General features: G+C 44.0%; 1 protein-coding gene across 9 annotated transcripts in view; it reads left to right on the top strand.

The window, feature by feature from the left end:
- Positions 1-20,296, top strand: part of LOC135521903 (tyrosine-protein phosphatase non-receptor type 6-like) — a 67,905-nt gene that overhangs the window by 1,720 nt on the left and 45,889 nt on the right. For 2 of the 9 annotated variants that reach the window (XM_064947707.1, XM_064947700.1), the window contains exons 2-4: positions 6,545-6,667; positions 15,507-15,701; positions 17,614-17,803. In XM_064947707.1, coding sequence (XP_064803779.1) covers positions 6,545-6,667; positions 15,507-15,701; positions 17,614-17,803 — 508 coding nt within the window. Of the gene's footprint in view, positions 1-2,180; positions 2,239-2,967; positions 3,049-3,337; positions 3,363-6,544; positions 6,668-15,506; positions 15,702-17,613; positions 17,804-20,296 lie in introns of those variants that run through there. The other 7 variants (XM_064947704.1, XM_064947705.1, XM_064947706.1 and 4 more) reach the window with 7 other exon arrangements.

The raw sequence follows: 20,296 nt of genomic DNA, 5'->3' as shown, positions 1-20,296 counted from the left end.
TTTCCCCACAGATATGTTTCTACGTACATGTCACTTTCCCCACAGATATGTTTCTACGTACATGTCACTTTCCCCACAGATATGTTTCTACGTACATGTCACTTTCCCCACAGATATGTTTCTACGTACATGTCACTTTCCCCCACAGATATGTTTCTACGTACATGTCACTTTCCCCACAGATATGTTTCTACGTACGTCACTTTCCCCACAGATATGTTTCTACGTACATGTCACTTTCCCCCACAGATATGTTTCTACGTACATGTCACTTTCCCCACAGATATGTTTCTACGTACATGTCACTTTCCTCTCCCCACAGATATGTTTCTACGTACATGTCACTTTCCCCACAGATATGTTTCTACGTACATGTCACTTTCCCCACAGATATGTTTCTACGTACATGTCACTTTCCCCCACAGATATGTTTCTACGTACATGTCACTTTCCCTACAGATATGTTTCTACGTACATGTCACTTTCCCCACAGATATGTTTCTACGTACATGTCACTTTCCCCCACAGATATGTTTCTACGTACATGTCACTTTCCCCACGTGACAAAAATGCCGTTCAATATACACTGAGTGTACAAAACATTATCACAATAGTTAGGTGCCGATAGGATTAGTATTGCGGTTCTTACGATTCTCACAATTCTATATGTATTGAGATTCGATATTGTGATTTTATTGCGATTCGATTTTCCAAACATATTGCTCACCAAATGTCTGCTGCAGAGGGACAAGAGAGAGTCATGAGAAAACGTGTTTTAATCAGTCATGGAAATAAATGTGCTGAAAACAAATTGGTTCCTTATTTAAAAAGAAGATGGAGAACAAGATATGAAGGGAAAATAATGGAGTTTTAGTGCAAGTACAGCCTACTATAGCAAAACTAGTATTGCAATGTTGTCAAAACGATACGATATATCGTCAAAAATTATATCCCAATATGTAAATATATCAATGTTTTCCCCCATCACTATTGGTCAGTGTGAGAGTGTGTTCTTTCATTGAAGGCAAATCCTTATCACTTGGACTTTGGGTGCGAGAAATACACACGTGTATATGTCTGTTAATCAGTGTGTGTGATAGTGTGTACATGCCCTGCAGGAGTGACCGGATCAAGAGATGTCATCACTTGGTATGTGTGTGTTAGTTAGTGTGTGTGAATCTTTGTGGAAGGTGGTCATCACAAATGATACACAACAGCAACATGACTGAAGAGGGAAAAGCCATTCTCACCATCAGCTCTCAGCTCTGTACATGTATCATCAGAGCCTGAAAAGCAGAGAGAAAGATGGACAATTTCACAGCTGTCTTCCCGTGTAACATACTTCACAGGTTCATCAGCCTCCACCTCTAGTGTTCAGGTCGTAGATTTAACAGTGTGAAAAACACAATGGGGTTCTGACGTTCCTCTCTCAGCTCCTACGTCTCAGATTTAATCAGTCCCCCCAAACCCCAGAAAAGTGGGTTTGTCTCTGTCTCTCACTTCCTCCAGGTCTTCTCTTGGTGGGGCTCTGTCCAAAAAACAAATGTATTTAACCTTTATGTGGTATTATTTGATAATAATGCAAATTATATATAACTCACACCACACACAAAAAGGCATTCAGACATATGTGGCACACAAGATAGATGGTGCTCTCGGCCCCAGCCACTACAGATCAGGAGCTTTAAATAGCACCTCTCACCTACTCTCTGCTGCTTTGCATGTTGGTTGTATTGAAATTTGTAACACTAACTTGAACAGGCAGTCACACTGTAACATCAAGCTGTTAACTTATACAGCCCTGCTTTGTTGCTATGCCGCTTTTGTAGCCACACCAGCTGACTGTTGCATTTTGGGAAGAGTAGTTTCATTTTCAAGCTCTAACAGACTTCTGTGGACAAGCCTTTAGTATACATGTAGCCCACCTCTTCTTGTAGCATGCTCACATGTCTTGTATTGCTGCTCACATGAACAGTGTTGTGTAGTTGCTATCCTGACTGTAGTTTTGTGTGTGTGTTGCTTGTTGTAAGTTTGTTGTTATGACCTCACAGTTGTAAATGGTTTGAGAGCGACACACGGGGGGAAGGTCGCACTCTGAAAATAAGGAAGTGTACTACGAGCATGACCTTTGTGTCAAACACAAACGGCACACAAAAGGTTAGACACACACACTTGCACACACACAGCTAACAGAAGAGAACAGACACTCAGACAGAAGAGGGAAGGAGTGGAGGACAGGTGGGTTAGAAGGAAAGAGAGAGAGAATGAGAAGGACAGAGAAAAATGCATGATTAGTTTAACCAGTATATACTGAAGGGGCTAGTGTGTTTTTCATTCCTGATAGTGAGCAGATGTGCAGATGTGCAGTTCCTTAGTTTACCTTTACCTTACCCCCCCTCTCTCTCTCTCTCTCTCTCTCTCTCTCTCTCTCTCTCTCTCTCTCTCTCTCTCTCCATCTCTCTCTCTCTCTCCATCTCTCTCTCTCCATCTCTCTCTCTCTGTCTCTCTCTCCATCTCTCTCCATCTCTCCCTCTCTCTCTCTCTCTCTCTCTCTCTCTCTCTCTCTCTCTCTCTCTCTCTCTCTCTCTCTCTCTAGTTCATTATCTCATTGAAGAACAGTGTATGGTATGACATATTCAGAGTAATCTCACTGGACTGTGTCTGTTTGCAAAACACTAGTGGTGCTATGATCCTTCTGAAGGGATAGAGAAGAGAGAGAGAGAGATGTGACATTAGATTGAGGCAAGGAGAGAGAAAAAATTATAGATACATTTTAAAGATGAAATCTAAGCGTTTTTATTGCGTTGACATTTATAAAGTATCTCTTTCTGTAAGAGATTCCGGCCTGTCAGCTTTTTTTGTTCCTGTCTGTCTCTTGCTTTCACTGTTTTGTGAAAAGTGACACAAAAAGGAAGGAAGGAGCGAGAGAGTGAGAGAGTATCACAGAACGACAGAGAGAAAAAGAAAAAAGAGGGGAGGGAAGAAGGGTAAGGCACACACGAGCCTGTCAGCAAGAGTGTCGCTTGTTTTCAGAAGGAGCTGAGAACAGTAAGATTGTTTACTTATCTACCTAAAGTGAGATATATCGAGAAAGAGAAAGGGTAAGGGAGGAAAGAGGGTTTGATGAACAGATGAGCGTGGGAGTAAAAGAGGAAGAGAAGACAGGTTGTTTAGAATGGTGTTCTTTGCGTATGTGATGTTGAATGAGATAAATGGAGGAAGAAATACAGCAGACTAATGTGTGGAGGAGGGCAGTTAGAGAGAGGGATGATAATGGCAGTAAAACATGATTTGTAAGTGTACCCTCACTATCCTGTCTCCTTCTTTTTGGGCCCAGAAGAAGTGAAGGTGAAAATGGTTCGGTGAGTTGATCTCCCCCTCGCAAGACTCTTACACCCAGTTGCTCAACCGTGGTGCCTTTTCCTAACGCCTGATGTCAACTTCTCTCTTTCTTTTACTTGTTCTCTCTGTTTCTTTACCATCAGTACTTTGTTCTTTAGTCTTTTCTGCTGTCTTGTGTGTTTGTAGTTCACACGTAACGATTTGTTTTTAAACTCTGTAAGAATTCCCAGCTATTTTGCAGTAGTTTTTCAAATTCTTGAAATGTTCCCCAATTCTGCCCAATTCTGCCTATCAATATCTCTACCATGTCTTGTGTAGCTACAACCACACTGACACTTGGCAACAGATATCATTAGCAGCAGGTTGTCCTGTAGAATAGGCTAGTGTAGTATCCATAGAATGAAAAGTTGGTGCTTTGTGGTAAGGTGGGTTTGTAGGTAGGTGGTCTGTTTGTCATCTCTTAGGCCTTATGCAGGCTTTTCCATTCAAACGTTATGCTAGTTATTTGTCTTGAAACAATATTGTATACTTGTATACTAGCGTTTACTTAAAAAAGGTTGCAATAATGCTGTGTAGACTGCTCTCTACCGAGTACTGTGTTAATCTATGAGCTGGTAATTGTACCTAGTACTGTGTTAATCTATGAGCTGGTAATGGTACCTAGTACTGTGTTAATCTATGAGCTGGTAATGGTACCGAGTACTGTGTTAATCTATGAGCTGGTAATGGTACCTAGTACTGTGTTAATCTATGAGCTGGTAATGGTAACTGGTAATGGTACCTAGTACTGTGTTAATCTATGAGCTGGTAATGGTACCTAGTACTGTGTTAATCTATGAGCTGGTAATGGTACCTAGTACTGTGTTAATCTATGAGCTGGTAATGGTACCTAGTACTGTGTTAATCTATGAGCTGGTAATGGTACCTAGTACTGTGTTAATCTATGAGCTGGTAATGGTACCGAGTACTGTGTTAATCTATGAGCTGGTAATGGTACCTAGTACTGTGTTAATCTATGAGCTGGTAATGGTACCTAGTACTGTGTTAATCTATGAGCTGGTAATGGTACCTAGTACTGTGTTAATCTATGAGCTGGTAATGGTACCTAGTACTGTGTTAATCTATGAGCTGGGTAATGGTAACCTAGTACTGTGTTAATCTATGAGCTGGTAATGGTACCTAGTACTGTGTTAATCTATGAGCTGGTAATGGTACCTAGTACTGTGTTAATCTATGAGCTGGTAATGGTACCTAGTACTGTGTTAATCTATGAGCTGGTAATGGTACCTAGTACTGTGTTAATCTATGAGCTGGTAATGGTACCTAGTACTGTGTTAATCTATGAGCTGGTAATGGTACCTAGTACTGTGTTAATCTATGAGCTGGTAATGGTACCTAGTACTGTGTTAATCTATGAGCTGGTAATGGTACCTAGTACTGTGTTAATCTATGAGCTGGTAATGGTACCTAGTACTGTGTTAATCTATGAGCTGGTAATGGTACCTAGTACTGTGTTAATCTATGAGCTGGTAATGGTACCTAGTACTGTGTTAATCTATGAGCTGGTAATGGTACCTAGTACTGTGTTAATCTATGAGCTGGTAATGGTACCTAGTACTGTGTTAATCTATGAGCTGGTAATGGTACCTAGTACTGTGTTAATCTATGAGCTGGTAATGGTACCTAGTACTGTGTTAATCTATGAGCTGGTAATGGTACCTAGTACTGTGTTAATCTATGAGCTGGTAATGGTACCTAGTACTGTGTTAATCTATGAGCTGGTAATGGTACCTAGTACTGTGTTAATCTATGAGCTGGTAATGGTACCTAGTACTGTGTTAATCTATGAGCTGGTAATGGTACCTAGTACTGTGTTAATCTATGAGCTGGTAATGGTACCTAGTACTGTGTTAATCTATGAGCTGGTAATGGTACCTAGTACTGTGTTAATCTATGAGCTGGTAATGGTACCTAGTACTGTGTTAATCTAATCTATGAGCTGGTAATGGTACCTAGTACTGTGTTAATCTATGAGCTGGTAATGGTACCTAGTACTGTGTTAATCTATGAGCTGGTAATGGTACCTAGTACTGTGTTAATCTATGAGCTGGTAATGGTACCTAGTACTGTGTTAATCTATGAGCTGGTAATGGTACCTAGTACTGTGTTAATCTATGAGCTGGTAATGGAATGCAGGGTTTTGAAATGGGATTTAACAGACACATTGTGATTTAACTCATCTTTATTACCACGTCTCATATAATTTCCCCCCGAGGGAAGAAACGGAGTATCAAAGAGATGATGTGGCTCAGTGGACAGGTGCGGCAGGGCCAGAGGATAACCATTTGTGTGTGCATGTGCTTATGTGCGTGGTCTGATCTGTGTGTGTGTGGTTTGTATATACTGTATGTATACACTACCGTTCAAAAGTTTGGGGTCACTTAGAAATGTCTTTGTTTTTAATAGAAAAGCACATTTTTTGTCCGCTAAAATAACATAAAATTGTTCAGACATACAGTGTAGAAATTGATAATGTTGTAAATTACTATTGTAGCTGGAAACGGCTGATTTTTTATGGAATATCTACATAGGCGTACAGAGGCCCATTATCAGCAACCATCACTCCTGTGTTCCAATGGCATGTTGTGTTAGCTAATCCAAGTTTATCATTTTAAAAGGCAAATTGATCATTAGAAAACCCTTTTGCAAACTGTTGTTTGATTAAAGAAGCAATACAAGTGGCCTTCTTTAGACGAGTTGAGTATCTGGAGCATCAGCATTTGTGGGTTTGATTACAGGCTCAAAATGGCCAGAAACAAAGAACCTTCTTCTGAAACTCGTCCGTCTACTCTTGTTCTGAGAAATGAAAGCTATTAATGCTAGAAATTGCCAAGAAACTGATCTCGTAAAACGCTGTGTATTACTCCCTTTACAGAACAGCGCAAACTGGCTCTAACCAGAATAGAAAGAGGAGTGGGAGGCCCCGGTGCACATCTGAGCAAAAGGACAAGTACATTTGAGTGTCTAGTTTGAGAAACAGACGCTTCACAAGTCATCAACTGGCAGCTTCATCAATTTGATGTTATTTTAAATGGACAAAAAATTTGCATTTCTTTCAAAAACAAGGACGACATTTCTAAGTGACCTCAAACTTTTGAACGGTAGTGTATGTATGTAAATGTGTTTCTCTCTGTGTATCCAGGTGGTTCCACAGGGATATCTCTGGCTTGGATGCTGAGTCTGTTTTGAAGAGCCGGGGCGTCCATGGCAGCTTCCTGGCCCGACCCAGCAGGAAGAACCAGGGAGACTTCTCTCTCTCTGTCAGGTAGGAATACACCCCATCTCTTTCTTTGTCATTCTCTCTCTCTTTTTCTGTCAGCTAGGACATCCTCCATCTCTTTCTCTCTCCATCAGCTAGGACATCCTCCATCTCTTTCTCTACTCTTCGTCTCCATCAGCTAGGACATCCTCCATCTCTCTCTCCTCCTCTCTCTCCATCAGCTAGGACATCCTCCATCTCTTTCTCTCTCCATCAGCTAGGACATCCTCCATCTCTTTCTCTCCTCTTCGTCTCCATCAGCTAGGACATCCTCCATCTCTCTCTCCTCCTCTCTCTCCATCAGCTAGGACATCCTCCATCTCTTTCTCTCTCCATCAGCTAGGACATCCTCCATCTCTTTCTCCTCCTCTCTCTCCATCAGCTAGGACATCCTCCATCTCTTTCTCCTCCTCTCTCTCCATCAGCTAGGACATCCTCCAACTCTTTCTCTCCTCTTCATCTCCATCAGCTAGGACATCCTCCATCTCTTTCTCCTCCTCTCTCTCCATCAGCTAGGACATCCTCCATCTCTTTCTCCTCCTCTCTCTCCATCAGATAGGACATCCTCCATCTCTTTCTCCTCCTTTCTCTCCATCAGATGGAGATACTCCATCTCTTTCTCTCCTTATTTGTCTCCATCAGCTAGGACATCCTCCATCTCTTTCTCCTCCTCTCTCTCCATCAGATAGGACATCCTCCATCTCTTTCTCCTCCTTTCTCTCCATCAGATGGAGATACTCCATCTCTTTCTCTCCTTATTTGTCTCCATCAGCTAGGACATCCTCCATCTCCTTCTCCTCCTCTCTCTCCATCAGGCAGGACATCCTCCATCTCTTTCCATCAGATGGAGATACTCCATCTCTTTCTCTCCTTCTTTGTCTCCATCAGCTAGGACATCCTCCATCTCTTTCTCTCCTTCTTTCTCTACATCAGCTAGGACATCCTCCATCTCTTTCTACTCATCTCTCTCCATCAGATGGACATCCTCCATCTCTTTCTCCTCCTCTCTCTCCATCAGATGGACACCCTCCATCTCTTTCTCCTCCTCTCTCTCCATCAGATGGACATCCTCCATATCTTTCTCCTCCTCTCTCTCCATCAGATGGACATCCTCCATCTCTTTCTCCTCCTCTCTCTCCATCAGATGGAGATACTCCATCTCTTTCTCTCCTTCTTTGTCTCCATCAGCTAGGACATCCTCCATCTCTTTCTCTCCTTCTTTCTCTCCATCAGCTAGGACATCCTCCATCTCTTTCTACTCCTCTCTCTCCATCAGATGGACATCCTCCATCTCTTTCTCCTCCTCTCTCTCCATCAGATGGACACCCTCCATCTCTTTCTCCTCCTCTCTCTCCATCAGATGGACATCCTCCATATCTTTCTCCTCCTCTCTCTCCATCAGATGGACATCCTCCATCTCTTTCTCCTCCTCTCTCTCCATCAGATGGAGATACTCCATCTCTTTCTCTCCTTCTTTGTCTCCATCAGCTAGGACATCCTCCATCTCCTTCTCCTCCTCTCTCTCCATCAGGCAGGACATCCTCCACCTCTTTCCATCAGATGGAGATACTCCATCTCTTTCTCTCCTTCTTTGTCTTCATCAACTAGGACATCCTCCATCTCTTTCTCCTCCTCTCTTTTCATCAGCTAGGACATCCTCAGTCTCTTTCTCCCTCTTTCTCTCCATCAGCTAGGACATCCTCCATCTGTTTCTCCTCCTCTCTCTCCATCAGATGGAGATACTCCATCTCTTTCTCCTCCTTTCTCTCCATCAGCTAGGACATCCTCCATCTCTTTCTCCTCCTCTCTCTCCATCAGCTAGGACATCCTCCATCTCTTTCTCTCTCCATCAGCTAGGACATCCTCCATCTCTTTCTCTCTCCATCAGCTAGGACATCCTAAATCTCTTTCTCCTCCTTTCTCTCCATCAGCTAGGACATCCTCCATCTCTTTCTCCTCCTTTCTCTCCATCAGCTAGGACATCCTCCATCTCTTTCTCCTCCTTTCTCTCCATCAGCTAGGACATCCTCCATCTCTTTCTCCTCCTTTCTCTCCATCAGCTAGGACATCCTCCATCTCTTTCTCCTCCTTTCTCTCCATCAGCTAGGACATCCTCCATCTCTTTCTCCTCCTCTCTCTCCATCAGCTAGGACATCCTCCATCTCTTTCTCTCCTCCTTTCTCTCCATCAGCTAGGACATCCTCCATCTCTTTTTCTCTCCATCAGCAAGGACATCCTCTTTCTCTTTCCATCAGCTGGGACATCCTCCATTTCTTTCTCCTCTCTCTCCATCAGCTAGGACATCCTTCATCTCTTTCTCCCCCTTTCTCTCCATCAGCTAGGACATCCTCCATCTCTTACCCCTCCTTTCTCTTTCCATCAGCTAGGACATCCTCCATCTCTTTCTCCTCCTTTCTCTCCATCAGCTAGGACATCCTCCATCTCTTTCTCCTCCTCTCTCTCCATCCTCCATCTCTTTCTCCTCCCTTCTCTTCATCAGAAAGGACATCCTCCATCTCTTTCTCTCTTCATCAGCTAGGACATCCTCCATCTCTTTCTCCTCCTCTCTCTCCATCATCTAGGACATCCTTCATCTCTTTCTCCCCCTTTCTCTCCATCAGCTAGGACATCCTCCATCTCTTACCCCTCCTTTCTCTTTCTGTCAGCTAGGACATCCTCCATCTCTTTCTCCTCCTTTCTCTCCATCAGCTAGGACATCCTCCATCTCTTTCTCCTCCTCTCTCTCCATCCTCCATCTCTTTCTCCTCCTTTTTCTCCATCAGCTAGGACATCCTCCATCTCTTTCTCTCTCCATTAGCTAGAACATCCTCCATCTCTTTCTCTCTCCATCAGCTAGGACATCCTCCATCTCTTTCTCCTCCTTTCTCTCCATCAGCTAGGACATCCTCCATCTCTTTCTCTCTCCATCAGCTTGGACATCCTCCATATCTTTCTCTCTCCATCAGCTAGGACATCCTCCATCTCTTTCTCCTCCGTTCTCTCCATCAGCTAGGACATCCTCCATCTCTTTTTCTCTCCATCAGCTAGGACATCCTCTTTCTCTTTCCATCAGCTAGGACATTCTCCATTTCTTTCTCCTCTTTTCTCTCCATCAGCTAGGACATCCTCCATCTCTTTCTCTCTCCATCAGCTTGGACATCCTCCATCTCTTTCTCTCTCCATCAGCTAGGACATCCTCCATCTCTTTCTCCTCCGTTCTCTCCATCAGCTAGGACATCCTCCATCTCTTTTTCTCTCCATCAGCTAGGACATCCTCCATCTCTTTCTCCTCCTTTCTCTCCATCAGCTAGGACATCCTCCATCTCTTTCTCCTCCGTTCTCTCCATCAGCTAGGACATCCTCCATCTCTTTCTCTCTCCATCAGCTAGGACATCCTCCATCTCTTTCTCTCTCCATCAGCTAGGGCATCCTCCATCTCTTTCTCCTCCTTTCTCTCCATCAGCTAGGACATCCTCCATCTCTTTCTCTCTCCATCAGCTAGGACGTCCTCCATCGATTTCTCTCTCCATCCTCCATCTCTTTTTCCTCCTTTCTCTCCATCAGCTAGGACATCCTCCATCTCTTTCTCCACCTCTCTCTCCATCAGCTAGGACATCCTCCATCCCTTTCTCCTCCTTTCTCTCCATCAGCTTGGACATCCTCCATCTCTTTCTCCTCCTTTCTCTCCATCAGCTAGGACATCCTCCATCTCTTTCTCCTCCGCTCTCTCCATCAGATGGACACCCTCCGTCTCTTTTTCCTCATCTCTCTCCATCAGATGGAGATACTCCATCTCTTTCTCCTCCTCTCTCTCCATCAGATGGACACCCTCCATCTCTTTCTCCTCCTCTCTCTCCATCAGCTAGGACATCCTCCATCTCTTTCTCCTCCTCTCTCTCCATCAGATAGGACATCCTCCATCTCTTTCTCCTCCTTTCTCTCCATCAGCTGGAGATACTCCATCTCTTTCTCTCCTTATTTGTCTCCATCAGCTAGGACATCCTCCATCTCTTTCTCCTCCTCTCTCTCCATCAGGCAGGACATCCTCCATCTCTTTCCATCAGATGGAGATACTCCATCTCTTTCTCTCCTTCTTTGTCTCCATCAGCTAGGACATCCTCCATCTCTTTCTCTCCTTCTTTCTCTACATCAGCTAGGACATCCTCCATCTCTTTCTACTCCTCTCTCTCCATCAGATGGACATCCTCCATCTCTTTCTCCTCCTCTCTCTCCATCAGATGGACACCCTCCATCTCTTTCTCCTCCTCTCTCTCCATCAGATGGACATCCTCCATATCTTTCTCCTCCTCTCTCTCCATCAGATGGACATCCTCCATCTCTTTCTCCTCCTCTCTCTCCATCAGATGGAGATACTCCATCTCTTTCTCTCCTTCTTTGTCTCCATCAGCTAGGACATCCTCCATCTCTTTCTCTCCTTCTTTCTCTCCATCAGCTAGGACATCCTCCATCTCTTTCTACTCCTCTCTCTCCATCAGATGGACATCCTCCATCTCTTTCTCCTCCTCTCTCTCCATCAGATGGACACCCTCCATCTCTTTCTCCTCCTCTCTCTCCATCAGATGGACATCCTCCATATCTTTCTCCTCCTCTCTCTCCATCAGATGGACATCCTCCATCTCTTTCTCCTCCTCTCTCTCCATCAGATGGAGATACTCCATCTCTTTCTCTCCTTCTTTGTCTCCATCAGCTAGGACATCCTCCATCTCTTTCTCCTCCTCTCTCTCCATCAGGCAGGACATCCTCCACCTCTTTCCATCAGATGGAGATACTCCATCTCTTTCTCTCCTTCTTTGTCTTCATCAACTAGGACATCCTCCATCTCTTTCTCCTCCTCTCTTTTCATCAGCTAGGACATCCTCCGTCTCTTTCTCCCTCTTTCTCTCCATCAGCTAGGACATCCTCCATCTCTTTCTCCTCCTCTCTCTCCATCAGCTAGGACATCCTCCATCTCTTTCTCTCTCCATCAGCTAGGACATCCTCCATCTCTTTCTCTCTCCATCAGCTAGGACATCCTCCATCTCTTTCTCTCTCCATCAGCTAGGACATCCTCCATCTCTTTCTCCTCCTTTCTCTCCATCAGCTAGGACATCCTCCATCTCTTTCTCCTCCTTTCTCTCCATCAGCTAGGACATCCTCCATCTCTTTCTCCTCCTTTCTCTCCATCAGCTAGGACATCCTCCATCTCTTACTCCTCCTCTCTCTCCATCAGATGGAGATACTCCATCTCTTTCTCCTCCTCTCTCTCCATCAGCTAGGACATCCTCCATCTCTTTCTCTCCTTCTTTGTCTCCATCAGCTAGGACATCCTCCATCTCTTTTTCCTCCTTTCTCTCCATCAGCTAGGACATCCTCCATCTCTTTTTCCTCCTTTCTCTCCATCAGCTAGGACATCCTCCATCTCTTTTTCTGTCCATCAGCTAGGACATCCTCTTTCTCTTTCCATCAGCTGGGACATCCTCCATTTCTTTCTCCTCTCTCTCCATCAGCTAGGACATCCTTCATCTCTTTCTCCCCCTTTCTCTCCATCAGCTAGGACATCCTCCATCTCTTACCCCTCCTTTCTCTCCATCAGCTAGGACATCCTCCATCTCTTTTTCTCTCCATCAGCTAGGACATCCTCTTTCTCTTTCCATCAGCTGGGACATCCTCCATTTCTTTCTCCTCTCTCTCCATCAGCTAGGACATCCTTCATCTCTTTCTCCCCCTTTCTCTCCATCAGCTAGGACATCCCCCATCTCTTTCTCCTCCTTTCTCTCCATCAGCTAGGACATCCTCCATCTCTTTCTCCTCCTCTCTCTCCATCCTCCATCTCTTTCTCCTCCCTTCTCTCCATCAGCAAGGGCATCCTCCATCTCTTTCTCTCTTCATCAGCTAGGACATCCTCCATCTCTTTCTCCTCCTCTCTCTCCATCATCTAGGACATCCTTCATCTCTTTCTCCCCCTTTCTCTCCATCAGCTAGGACATCCTCCATCTCTTACCCCTCCTTTCTCTTTCTGTCAGCTAGGACATCCTCCATCTCTTTCTCCTCCTTTCTCTCCATCAGCTAAGACATCCTCCATCTCTTTCTCCTCCTCTCTCTCCATCCTCCATCTCTTTCTCCTCCTTTTTCTCCATCAGCTAGGACATCCTCCATCTCTTTCTCTCTCCATCAGCTAGGACATCCTCCATCTCTTTCTCCTCCTCTCTCTCCATCATCTAGGACATCCTCCATCTCTTACCCCTCCTTTCTCTCCATCAGCTAGGACATCCTCCATCTCTTTCTCCTCCGTTCTCTCCATCAGCTAGGACATCCTCCATCTCTTTTTCTCTCCATCAGCTAGGACGTCCTCTTTCTCTTTCCATCAGCTGGGACATCCTCCATCTCTTTCTCCTCCTTTCTCTCCATCAGCTAGGACATCCTCCATCTCTTTCTCTCTCCATCAGCTTGGACATCCTCCATCTCTTTCTCTCTCCATCAGCTAGGACATCCTCCATCTCTTTCTCCTCCGTTCTCTCCATCAGCTAGGACATCCTCCATCTCTTTTTCTCTCCATCAGCTAGGACATCCTCTTTCTCTTTCCATCAGCTAGGACATTCTCCATTTCTTTCTCCTCTTTTCTCTCCATCAGCTAGGACATCCTCCATCTCTTTCTCTCTCCATCAGCTTGGACATCCTCCATCTCTTTCTCTCTCCATCAGCTAGGACATCCTCCATCTCTTTCTCCTCCGTTCTCTCCATCAGCTAGGACATCCTCCATCTCTTTTTCTCTCCATCAGCTAGGACATCCTCCATCTCTTTCTCCTCCTTTCTCTCCATCAGCTAGGACATCCTCCATCTCTTTCTCCTCCGTTCTCTCCATCAGCTAGGACATCCTCCATCTCTTTCTCTCTCCATCAGCTAGGACATCCTCCATCTCTTTCTCTCTCCATCAGCTAGGACATCCTCCATCTCTTTCTCCTCCTTTCTCTCCATCAGCTAGGACATCCTCCATCTCTTTCTCTCTCCATCAGCTAGGACGTCCTCCATCGATTTCTCTCTCCATCCTCCATCTCTTTTTCCTCCTTTCTCTCCATCAGCTAGGACATCCTCCATCTCTTTCTCCACCTCTCTCTCCATCAGCTAGGACATCCTCCATCTCTTTCTCCTCCGTTCTCTCCATCAGCTTGGACATCCTCCATCTCTTTCTCCTCCTTTCTCTCCATCAGCTAGGACATCCTCCATCCCTTTCTCCTCCTTTCTCTCCATCAGCTTGGACATCCTCCATCTCTTTCTCCTCCTTTCTCTCCATCAGCTAGGACATCCTCCATCTCTTTCTCCTCCGCTCTCTCCATCAGATGGACACCCTCCGTCTCTTTTTCCTCATCTCTCTCCATCAGATGGAGATACTCCATCTCTTTTTCTCCTTCTTTGTCTCTCCTTCTCTCTCCTTTTCTCAACCTACAGCGCCTTCGGAAAGTATTCAAATCCCTTGACTTTTTCCACATTTTGTTGTGATACAACGTGGGATTGTCATTTTTTGTCAATGCTCTACACAAAATAATATGGAATATAAGTGGAAGGAAAATTAAAACATTTGCAAAAAATCTGAAAAAAAAAGAAAAGTAAAAAACGAATATACTGTAACTTGATTAGATAAGTAGTTGTGTAACATTTGCCCATTATTCTTTTCAAAATTATTCAAGCTCTGTCATATTGGCTGTTGATCAACCATTTTCAGGTCTTGCCATAGATTTAGGCTCCCGAGTGGCACTGCATCTCAGTGCAAGAGGCGTTACTACAGTCCCTTGTTCAAATCCTGGCTGAATTACATCCAGCCGTGATTGGGAGTCCCTTAGGGTGGCACACAAATGGTCAAGCATTGTCCAGGTTTGGCCAGGGTAGGCTGTCATTATAAATAAGAATTTGTTCTTTAAATAAATGTTAAATTAAATAAAAAATGTAAATAAATCAAAATCAAGCAGATTCAAGTCAAAACTGTAACATGGCCACTCAGGAACATTCACTGTCTTTTTTCAGTGTAGATTTGGTCTTGTAGTTTAGGTTATTGTACTTCTGAAAGCTGAATTCAACACCCCGTGTCTAGTAGAAAGCAGACTGAATCAGGCATTCCTCTAGAATTGTGCCTGTGCTTAGCTCCATTCCATTTATTTTTTATCCTGAAAAACTCCCCAGTCATTAATGATTACAAGCATACCCATAACATAATGCAGCCAACACTATGCTTGAAAATATGAGGAGTGGTACTCAGTAATGTGTTGTATTGGATTTGCCCCAAACATAACACTTTATTTTCAGGACATAAAGTGAATTGTTTTGCCACATTTTTCGCAGTTACTTTATGTAGTGCCTTGTTGCAAACAAGATGCATGTTTTTCTGTACAGGCTTCCTTGTTTTCACTCTGACAATTAGTTTAGTATTGTGAAATAACTACAATGTTGTTGATCCATCCTCCGTTTTCTCCTACCACAGCCATTAAACTCTATAACTGTTATAAAGTTACCATTGGCCTCATGGTGAAATCCCTGAGCGGTTTCCTTCCTCTCTGGCAACTGAGTTAGGAAGAATTTCACTACACATGCAATAACATCTGCTAGATGTGTATGTGACCAATAACATTTCATTTGAAAATGTGATTTTATTAAATTTGATTTATAGCATATCCTCTCTCCTCACTCGTCCTTTCCTCTCTCCTTTTCTTGCCCTCTGTCAGGGACAGATACACTGCATCTCTCTTTCGCTACTTTACATTGTTTTTATTTACTTAAAACTATCTTAGGAAGAATTGTCTACTGTCACTGACTGGCCCACGAATGTCCCCCCTCCCCTGATCTTTGACCCCAGGGTGGGTGAGCTGGTGACCCACATCCGTATCCAAAACACAGGGGACTTCTACGACCTGTATGGGGGGGAGAAGTTTGCCACACTGTCCGAGCTGGTGGATCACTACACTGCAGAGAATGGGATCCTGCAGGACAAAGATGGCACCATCATCGAGCTCAAATACCCCTTCAACTGCTCTGACCCCACCACCGAGAGGTCAGTGCACTCTAACCTTTAACCTTTAACCTTTACCCCTAACCCTTAATTCCACCAGAGTCAGTCAGTCAGGTCTGTGTGCTCTTGCCTGAAATCTCTATCCCCAAACTTCACCATTCAGAGGCCTGTGCTCTGCTTTCACTGTTCCTCTGATTTTCAAATGTTATTTATCAAACGGAAGCAGATCATATAAAATACTCCTGAGACATCCAGCCATTTTGTAATTAATACTTTCTTAATCTAAACGCTTAATGTTGAGGATCATAAAGCTTTCAGAAGGAAAGGTAATTCTATGGCCATTACTTTGAGGCGTGTCTGTGCGCGCGTGTGTGTGTGTGTGTGTGTGTGTGTGTGTGTGTGTGTGTGTGTGTGTGTGTGTGTGTGTGTGTGTGTGTGTGTATGTGTGTGTGTGTGTGTGTGTGTGTGGCATGTGTTTAAATACCTCATGTTCCACCCTCACTGCCCCTCCTTTCCCCGCTCTCTTTTCTCTGTCAGTTTAACTTCCCTTTCTTGCTGCGGTTGGAAACTTTAGGTTTTGACACATTTGAAAACAGTGACCAGACCCTCAATATCTTCCTCTCTCCTAACTTCCATCTCACTCTTGCTCTGTTTCAGTCTTTCTGATCTCTTTCTTGATACCCATATCACAGGTACTGCTGTGATGGTGTGCTTTATGGTCTCATTTTAATGCAGAGGTGTCATGCTATGATATTTATGCCTCTGTAACTTTCTCACTCATCATTATTCACAATCCATTCATGATTATCCGTAATCATGGTAGAATCCACAGTCATGCAGAAGTGTTTAGAAACATATTATATTCTTATTTACAATAAAAGTGACTCCACAAAATAATCTGAAACACAACCAAAACTAACTGAAAATGCATCCAACAAGTTAGTAGAGCCACAAGCTTGATGTAGCCATTGCGTGCTCGGAATATGGGGCCAAATATTGGTTGGGACTATGTACAAAAAGTGCTAAAAAATTTCTAAACGTTCACCCGATATGGATGAAAGTACCCTCAAATTCTGCACTTTGGGGTGAGGTATGGGGGGGATTTGGTGATATGGGGTGAGGAATGGGGGGATTTGGTGATATGGGGTGAGGAATAGGGGGGGTGATATGGGGTGAGGCAGGGAGGGTTGGTGATATGGGGTGAGGAATGGGAGGGATTGGTGATATGGGGTGAGGAAAGGGGGGTGGTGATGTGGGGTGAGGTAGGGGGGGTGGTGATGTGGGGTGAGGTAGGGGGGGGGGTAGTTTGTGTGGAGCTCAGGCTATTAATATCATGCTGTCTTGAGCCACGTAATCTTGTCATCAGAATTTTCCGACCGCAAAGCAGGAAGTTCAGATGAAGAAATCGAGAACTGCTCCTAAATTTAAACAGCAGGACTCAGAGACGATCCCCATACTAACGAGTGTAAACTCTCCCAGACACACACACGCATGCACGCAAACACACACTCACATACACTATACTCGCAGGACAGAAATACCTTGCATAAACCCACATACAGTGCATCTGTACAGGCCGTAAATACACATTAGTTACCAAAATGTCCTCAACCATTTATTAAAGTCCTCTACTACTTTCCATTCCCACGCAAAACAGTTGCAGTACATTATATTTACACTTGCGTTCACTGCCTATCCGGTAGCACTGAACAAGCTGCAAACCGTACTTTTACAGTATAGTACTATACAGCCCTGTTCTAACACACAGGCTTCTGCTTTATGAGCTGCTTATTACAACCATGATTAGCTGAATCCAATGTGTTAGAGCAAGGCTGGAGCAAAAGCCTGTACTCACAGCAGCTCTCCAGGAGGAGGGTTGGCCAGCCCTGTTGTAGGGCATAGTGATGTTTCCATTAGAGCTTCATTGACCCCTTCTCTGTCATACACCATACAGGTGGTATCATGGACACCTGTCAGGCCCCAACGCAGAGAAGTTGCTATGGGAACGGGACGAGCCGGGCACCTTCCTGGTGCGGGAGTCTCTGTCCAAACCTGGAGACTTTGTTCTGTCTGTTCTGACTGAGGAGAAGAGCAAGGCATCCTGCGGAGGGAGGAGGGTGTCACACATCAAGATCATGTGCCAGGTGTGTGTGTATGTGTGTGTGTCTGTGTGTGGGCACATAAGTGTGTACGAGCATGTGAGAGTGTTTGTGTTTTTCTCTCTCTAACACACATTCACTCACCTTCACGATTGCAATTCACATTGTAATCTTTGCTATAGTTTTTCTCATATCTGAGTACATCTAGTTATGAAACCAGACCAATTTTCAGTTTCCCCAAAATGTTTATTCTTATGCAACGAGTGACCTTCCTGCTTCCAACATCTAGGAGAAAACCTGACAAACATCAAACACACCACCACTACTGTCTCAGCACAGAAACAGTTATGCAAAGTGATGTCAATATGAACATGGAGGTCTGAGTTTGAAAGATATCACTGACCACATCCTGGTTACAAAAGTTTTACTTAAAAAACAAGTCTGCCAAGCAGTTATGTTTTAATTAGTTAGTTACGTATTTATTTGGACCATTAGGTGACGTGTGAAAATGTGTATACGATTCCAATAAATACATGAGTTGTTATTAAGTACTTTATATTCATGGTGTACAGTAACTACCACTAGAAATAAAAATAGCATAGTTATTTCCGAGTGCAGAGCTAGACTGTAACTAACTGCATTCATCCCCAAACCTGCTTTTTGTAGATTCAACATTATCGGCAGCACCATCATGGTTAGGTTATTTTTAGCTGTGGTTCATCTCAGTGCAGACATGAGGCAGATTTGAATGAGAGGCATTGTAGGGCTAGAGTCTGGAGAATTCAGGCTCAGAAGATTATCACAGAGGTCATTGAGTCCTGGCACAGACCCTACCAGGAGCAAGCATCAGGTGCATTTCTTAATAGATAATAGGAAGCACATTAAAGATATTTTCCGGTACTTTTGTTTACTTTTTAAATAGTGCTTCTGAAAGTAGCGCCCATGAGCCAAAAGTGGTCCTGAAAATTGCATACTATGTCGCAAATGGGCAGATATGTGCACCATGTCATTGCTCTCTCTCTCTAATGTGTATGTGAGTCTTGTTAGCTGTCACTCAAATGGCAAGGGGCTGAAGCTCATTGACTAAAACTTGAATTGCTAGGGGGTTTGCCCACGTGAGTTGTAAATGTAGGGAAATTGGTGCAGCACAGCTTCCAGAAAACAGTCTCTTTCAAACTAGAAAATTCGTAGCCAATTGAGGTAAAACTGCAATTTTGCTCTTTTATTATGCATGTACAGTGTGAACTACAGATACATCCAGCCCAAAGTGGGAGGTTTAAAAAAGACTTACTAGTCACCAAAGTACCGGCGCATGCCTTTTAAATCCATGAAGTACACTGACTGTAATAAATGAATGACTGAGGCTCAGTCTGGTGAGTCGGCCATCCAGCTGCATGATTAGATCATATTAGATAACATTTATTTCCCTCTTATGTGGAAATTTGCTTTCACGTGCTAAACATAACCAAAGACCCAAAACCACAGTTACCAACAGAAAATTATTACTGTGTATTATTGACAGTTTCTATATTCTATATTGTCCCGTGTGTGGTGTGTGTGTGTGTGTGTGTGTGTGTGTGTGTATATACAGTAACAGTCACAAGTTTGGACACACCAACTCATTCAAGAGTTTTTCTTTATTTTTACTATTTTAATTGTAGAATAATATTGTAGTAGTAGTAACCAAAAAAGTGTTGAACAAATCAAAATATATTTTAGATTCTTCAAAGTAACCACCCTTTGCCTTGATGACTATGTTTCCCCAAAATGGGGCGGCAGTGTAGCCTAGTGGTTAGAGCGTTGGACTAGTAACCGGAAGGTTGCGAGTTCAAACCCCCGAGCTGACAAGGTACAAATCTGTCGTTCTGCCCCTGAACAGGCAGTTAACCCACTGTTCCCAGGCCGTCATTGAAAATAAGAATTTGTTCTTAACTGACTTGCCTGGTTAAATAAAGGTAAAAAAATAAAAAAAGACTACTTTGCGCACTCTTGGCATTCTCTCAACCAGATTCACCTGGAATTATTTCCCAACACTCTTGAAGGAGTTCCCACAGATGCTGAGCACTTGTTGGCTGCTTTTCCTTCACTCTGTGATCCAACTCATCCCAAACCATCTCAATTGGGTTAAGGTCAGGTGATTGTGGAGACCAGGTCATCTGATGCAGCACTCCATCACTCTCTGTCTTGGTCAAATAGCCCTTACACTGCCTGGAGGTGTTGTTGGGTCATTGTCCTGTTGAAAAACAAATGATAGTCCCACTAAGCACAAACCAGATGGGATGGCGTATCGCTGCAGAATGCTGTGGTAGTCATGCTGGTTAAGTGTGCCTTGAATTCTAAATAAATCACAGACAGTGTCACCAGCAAAGCACCCCCACACCATCCACCTCCTCCTCCATGCTTCACGGTGGGAACCACACATGCGGAGATCATCCATTCACCTGATGTCTGGACCCGGTTACGAACCTGGGTCTCCGGAGTGAGAAACAGTAACTTAACCAACTGAGCCACGAATAGTCAGCAGAACCCAGAAGATGA

This window comes from Oncorhynchus masou, chromosome 30 (assembly GCF_036934945.1).
Source record: "Oncorhynchus masou masou isolate Uvic2021 chromosome 30, UVic_Omas_1.1, whole genome shotgun sequence".
NCBI classification, from domain to species: domain Eukaryota; kingdom Metazoa; phylum Chordata; class Actinopteri; order Salmoniformes; family Salmonidae; genus Oncorhynchus; species Oncorhynchus masou.
The sequence above is the reverse complement of the archived record's forward strand: the minus strand, read 5'-3'. Positions and strand labels throughout refer to the sequence as shown.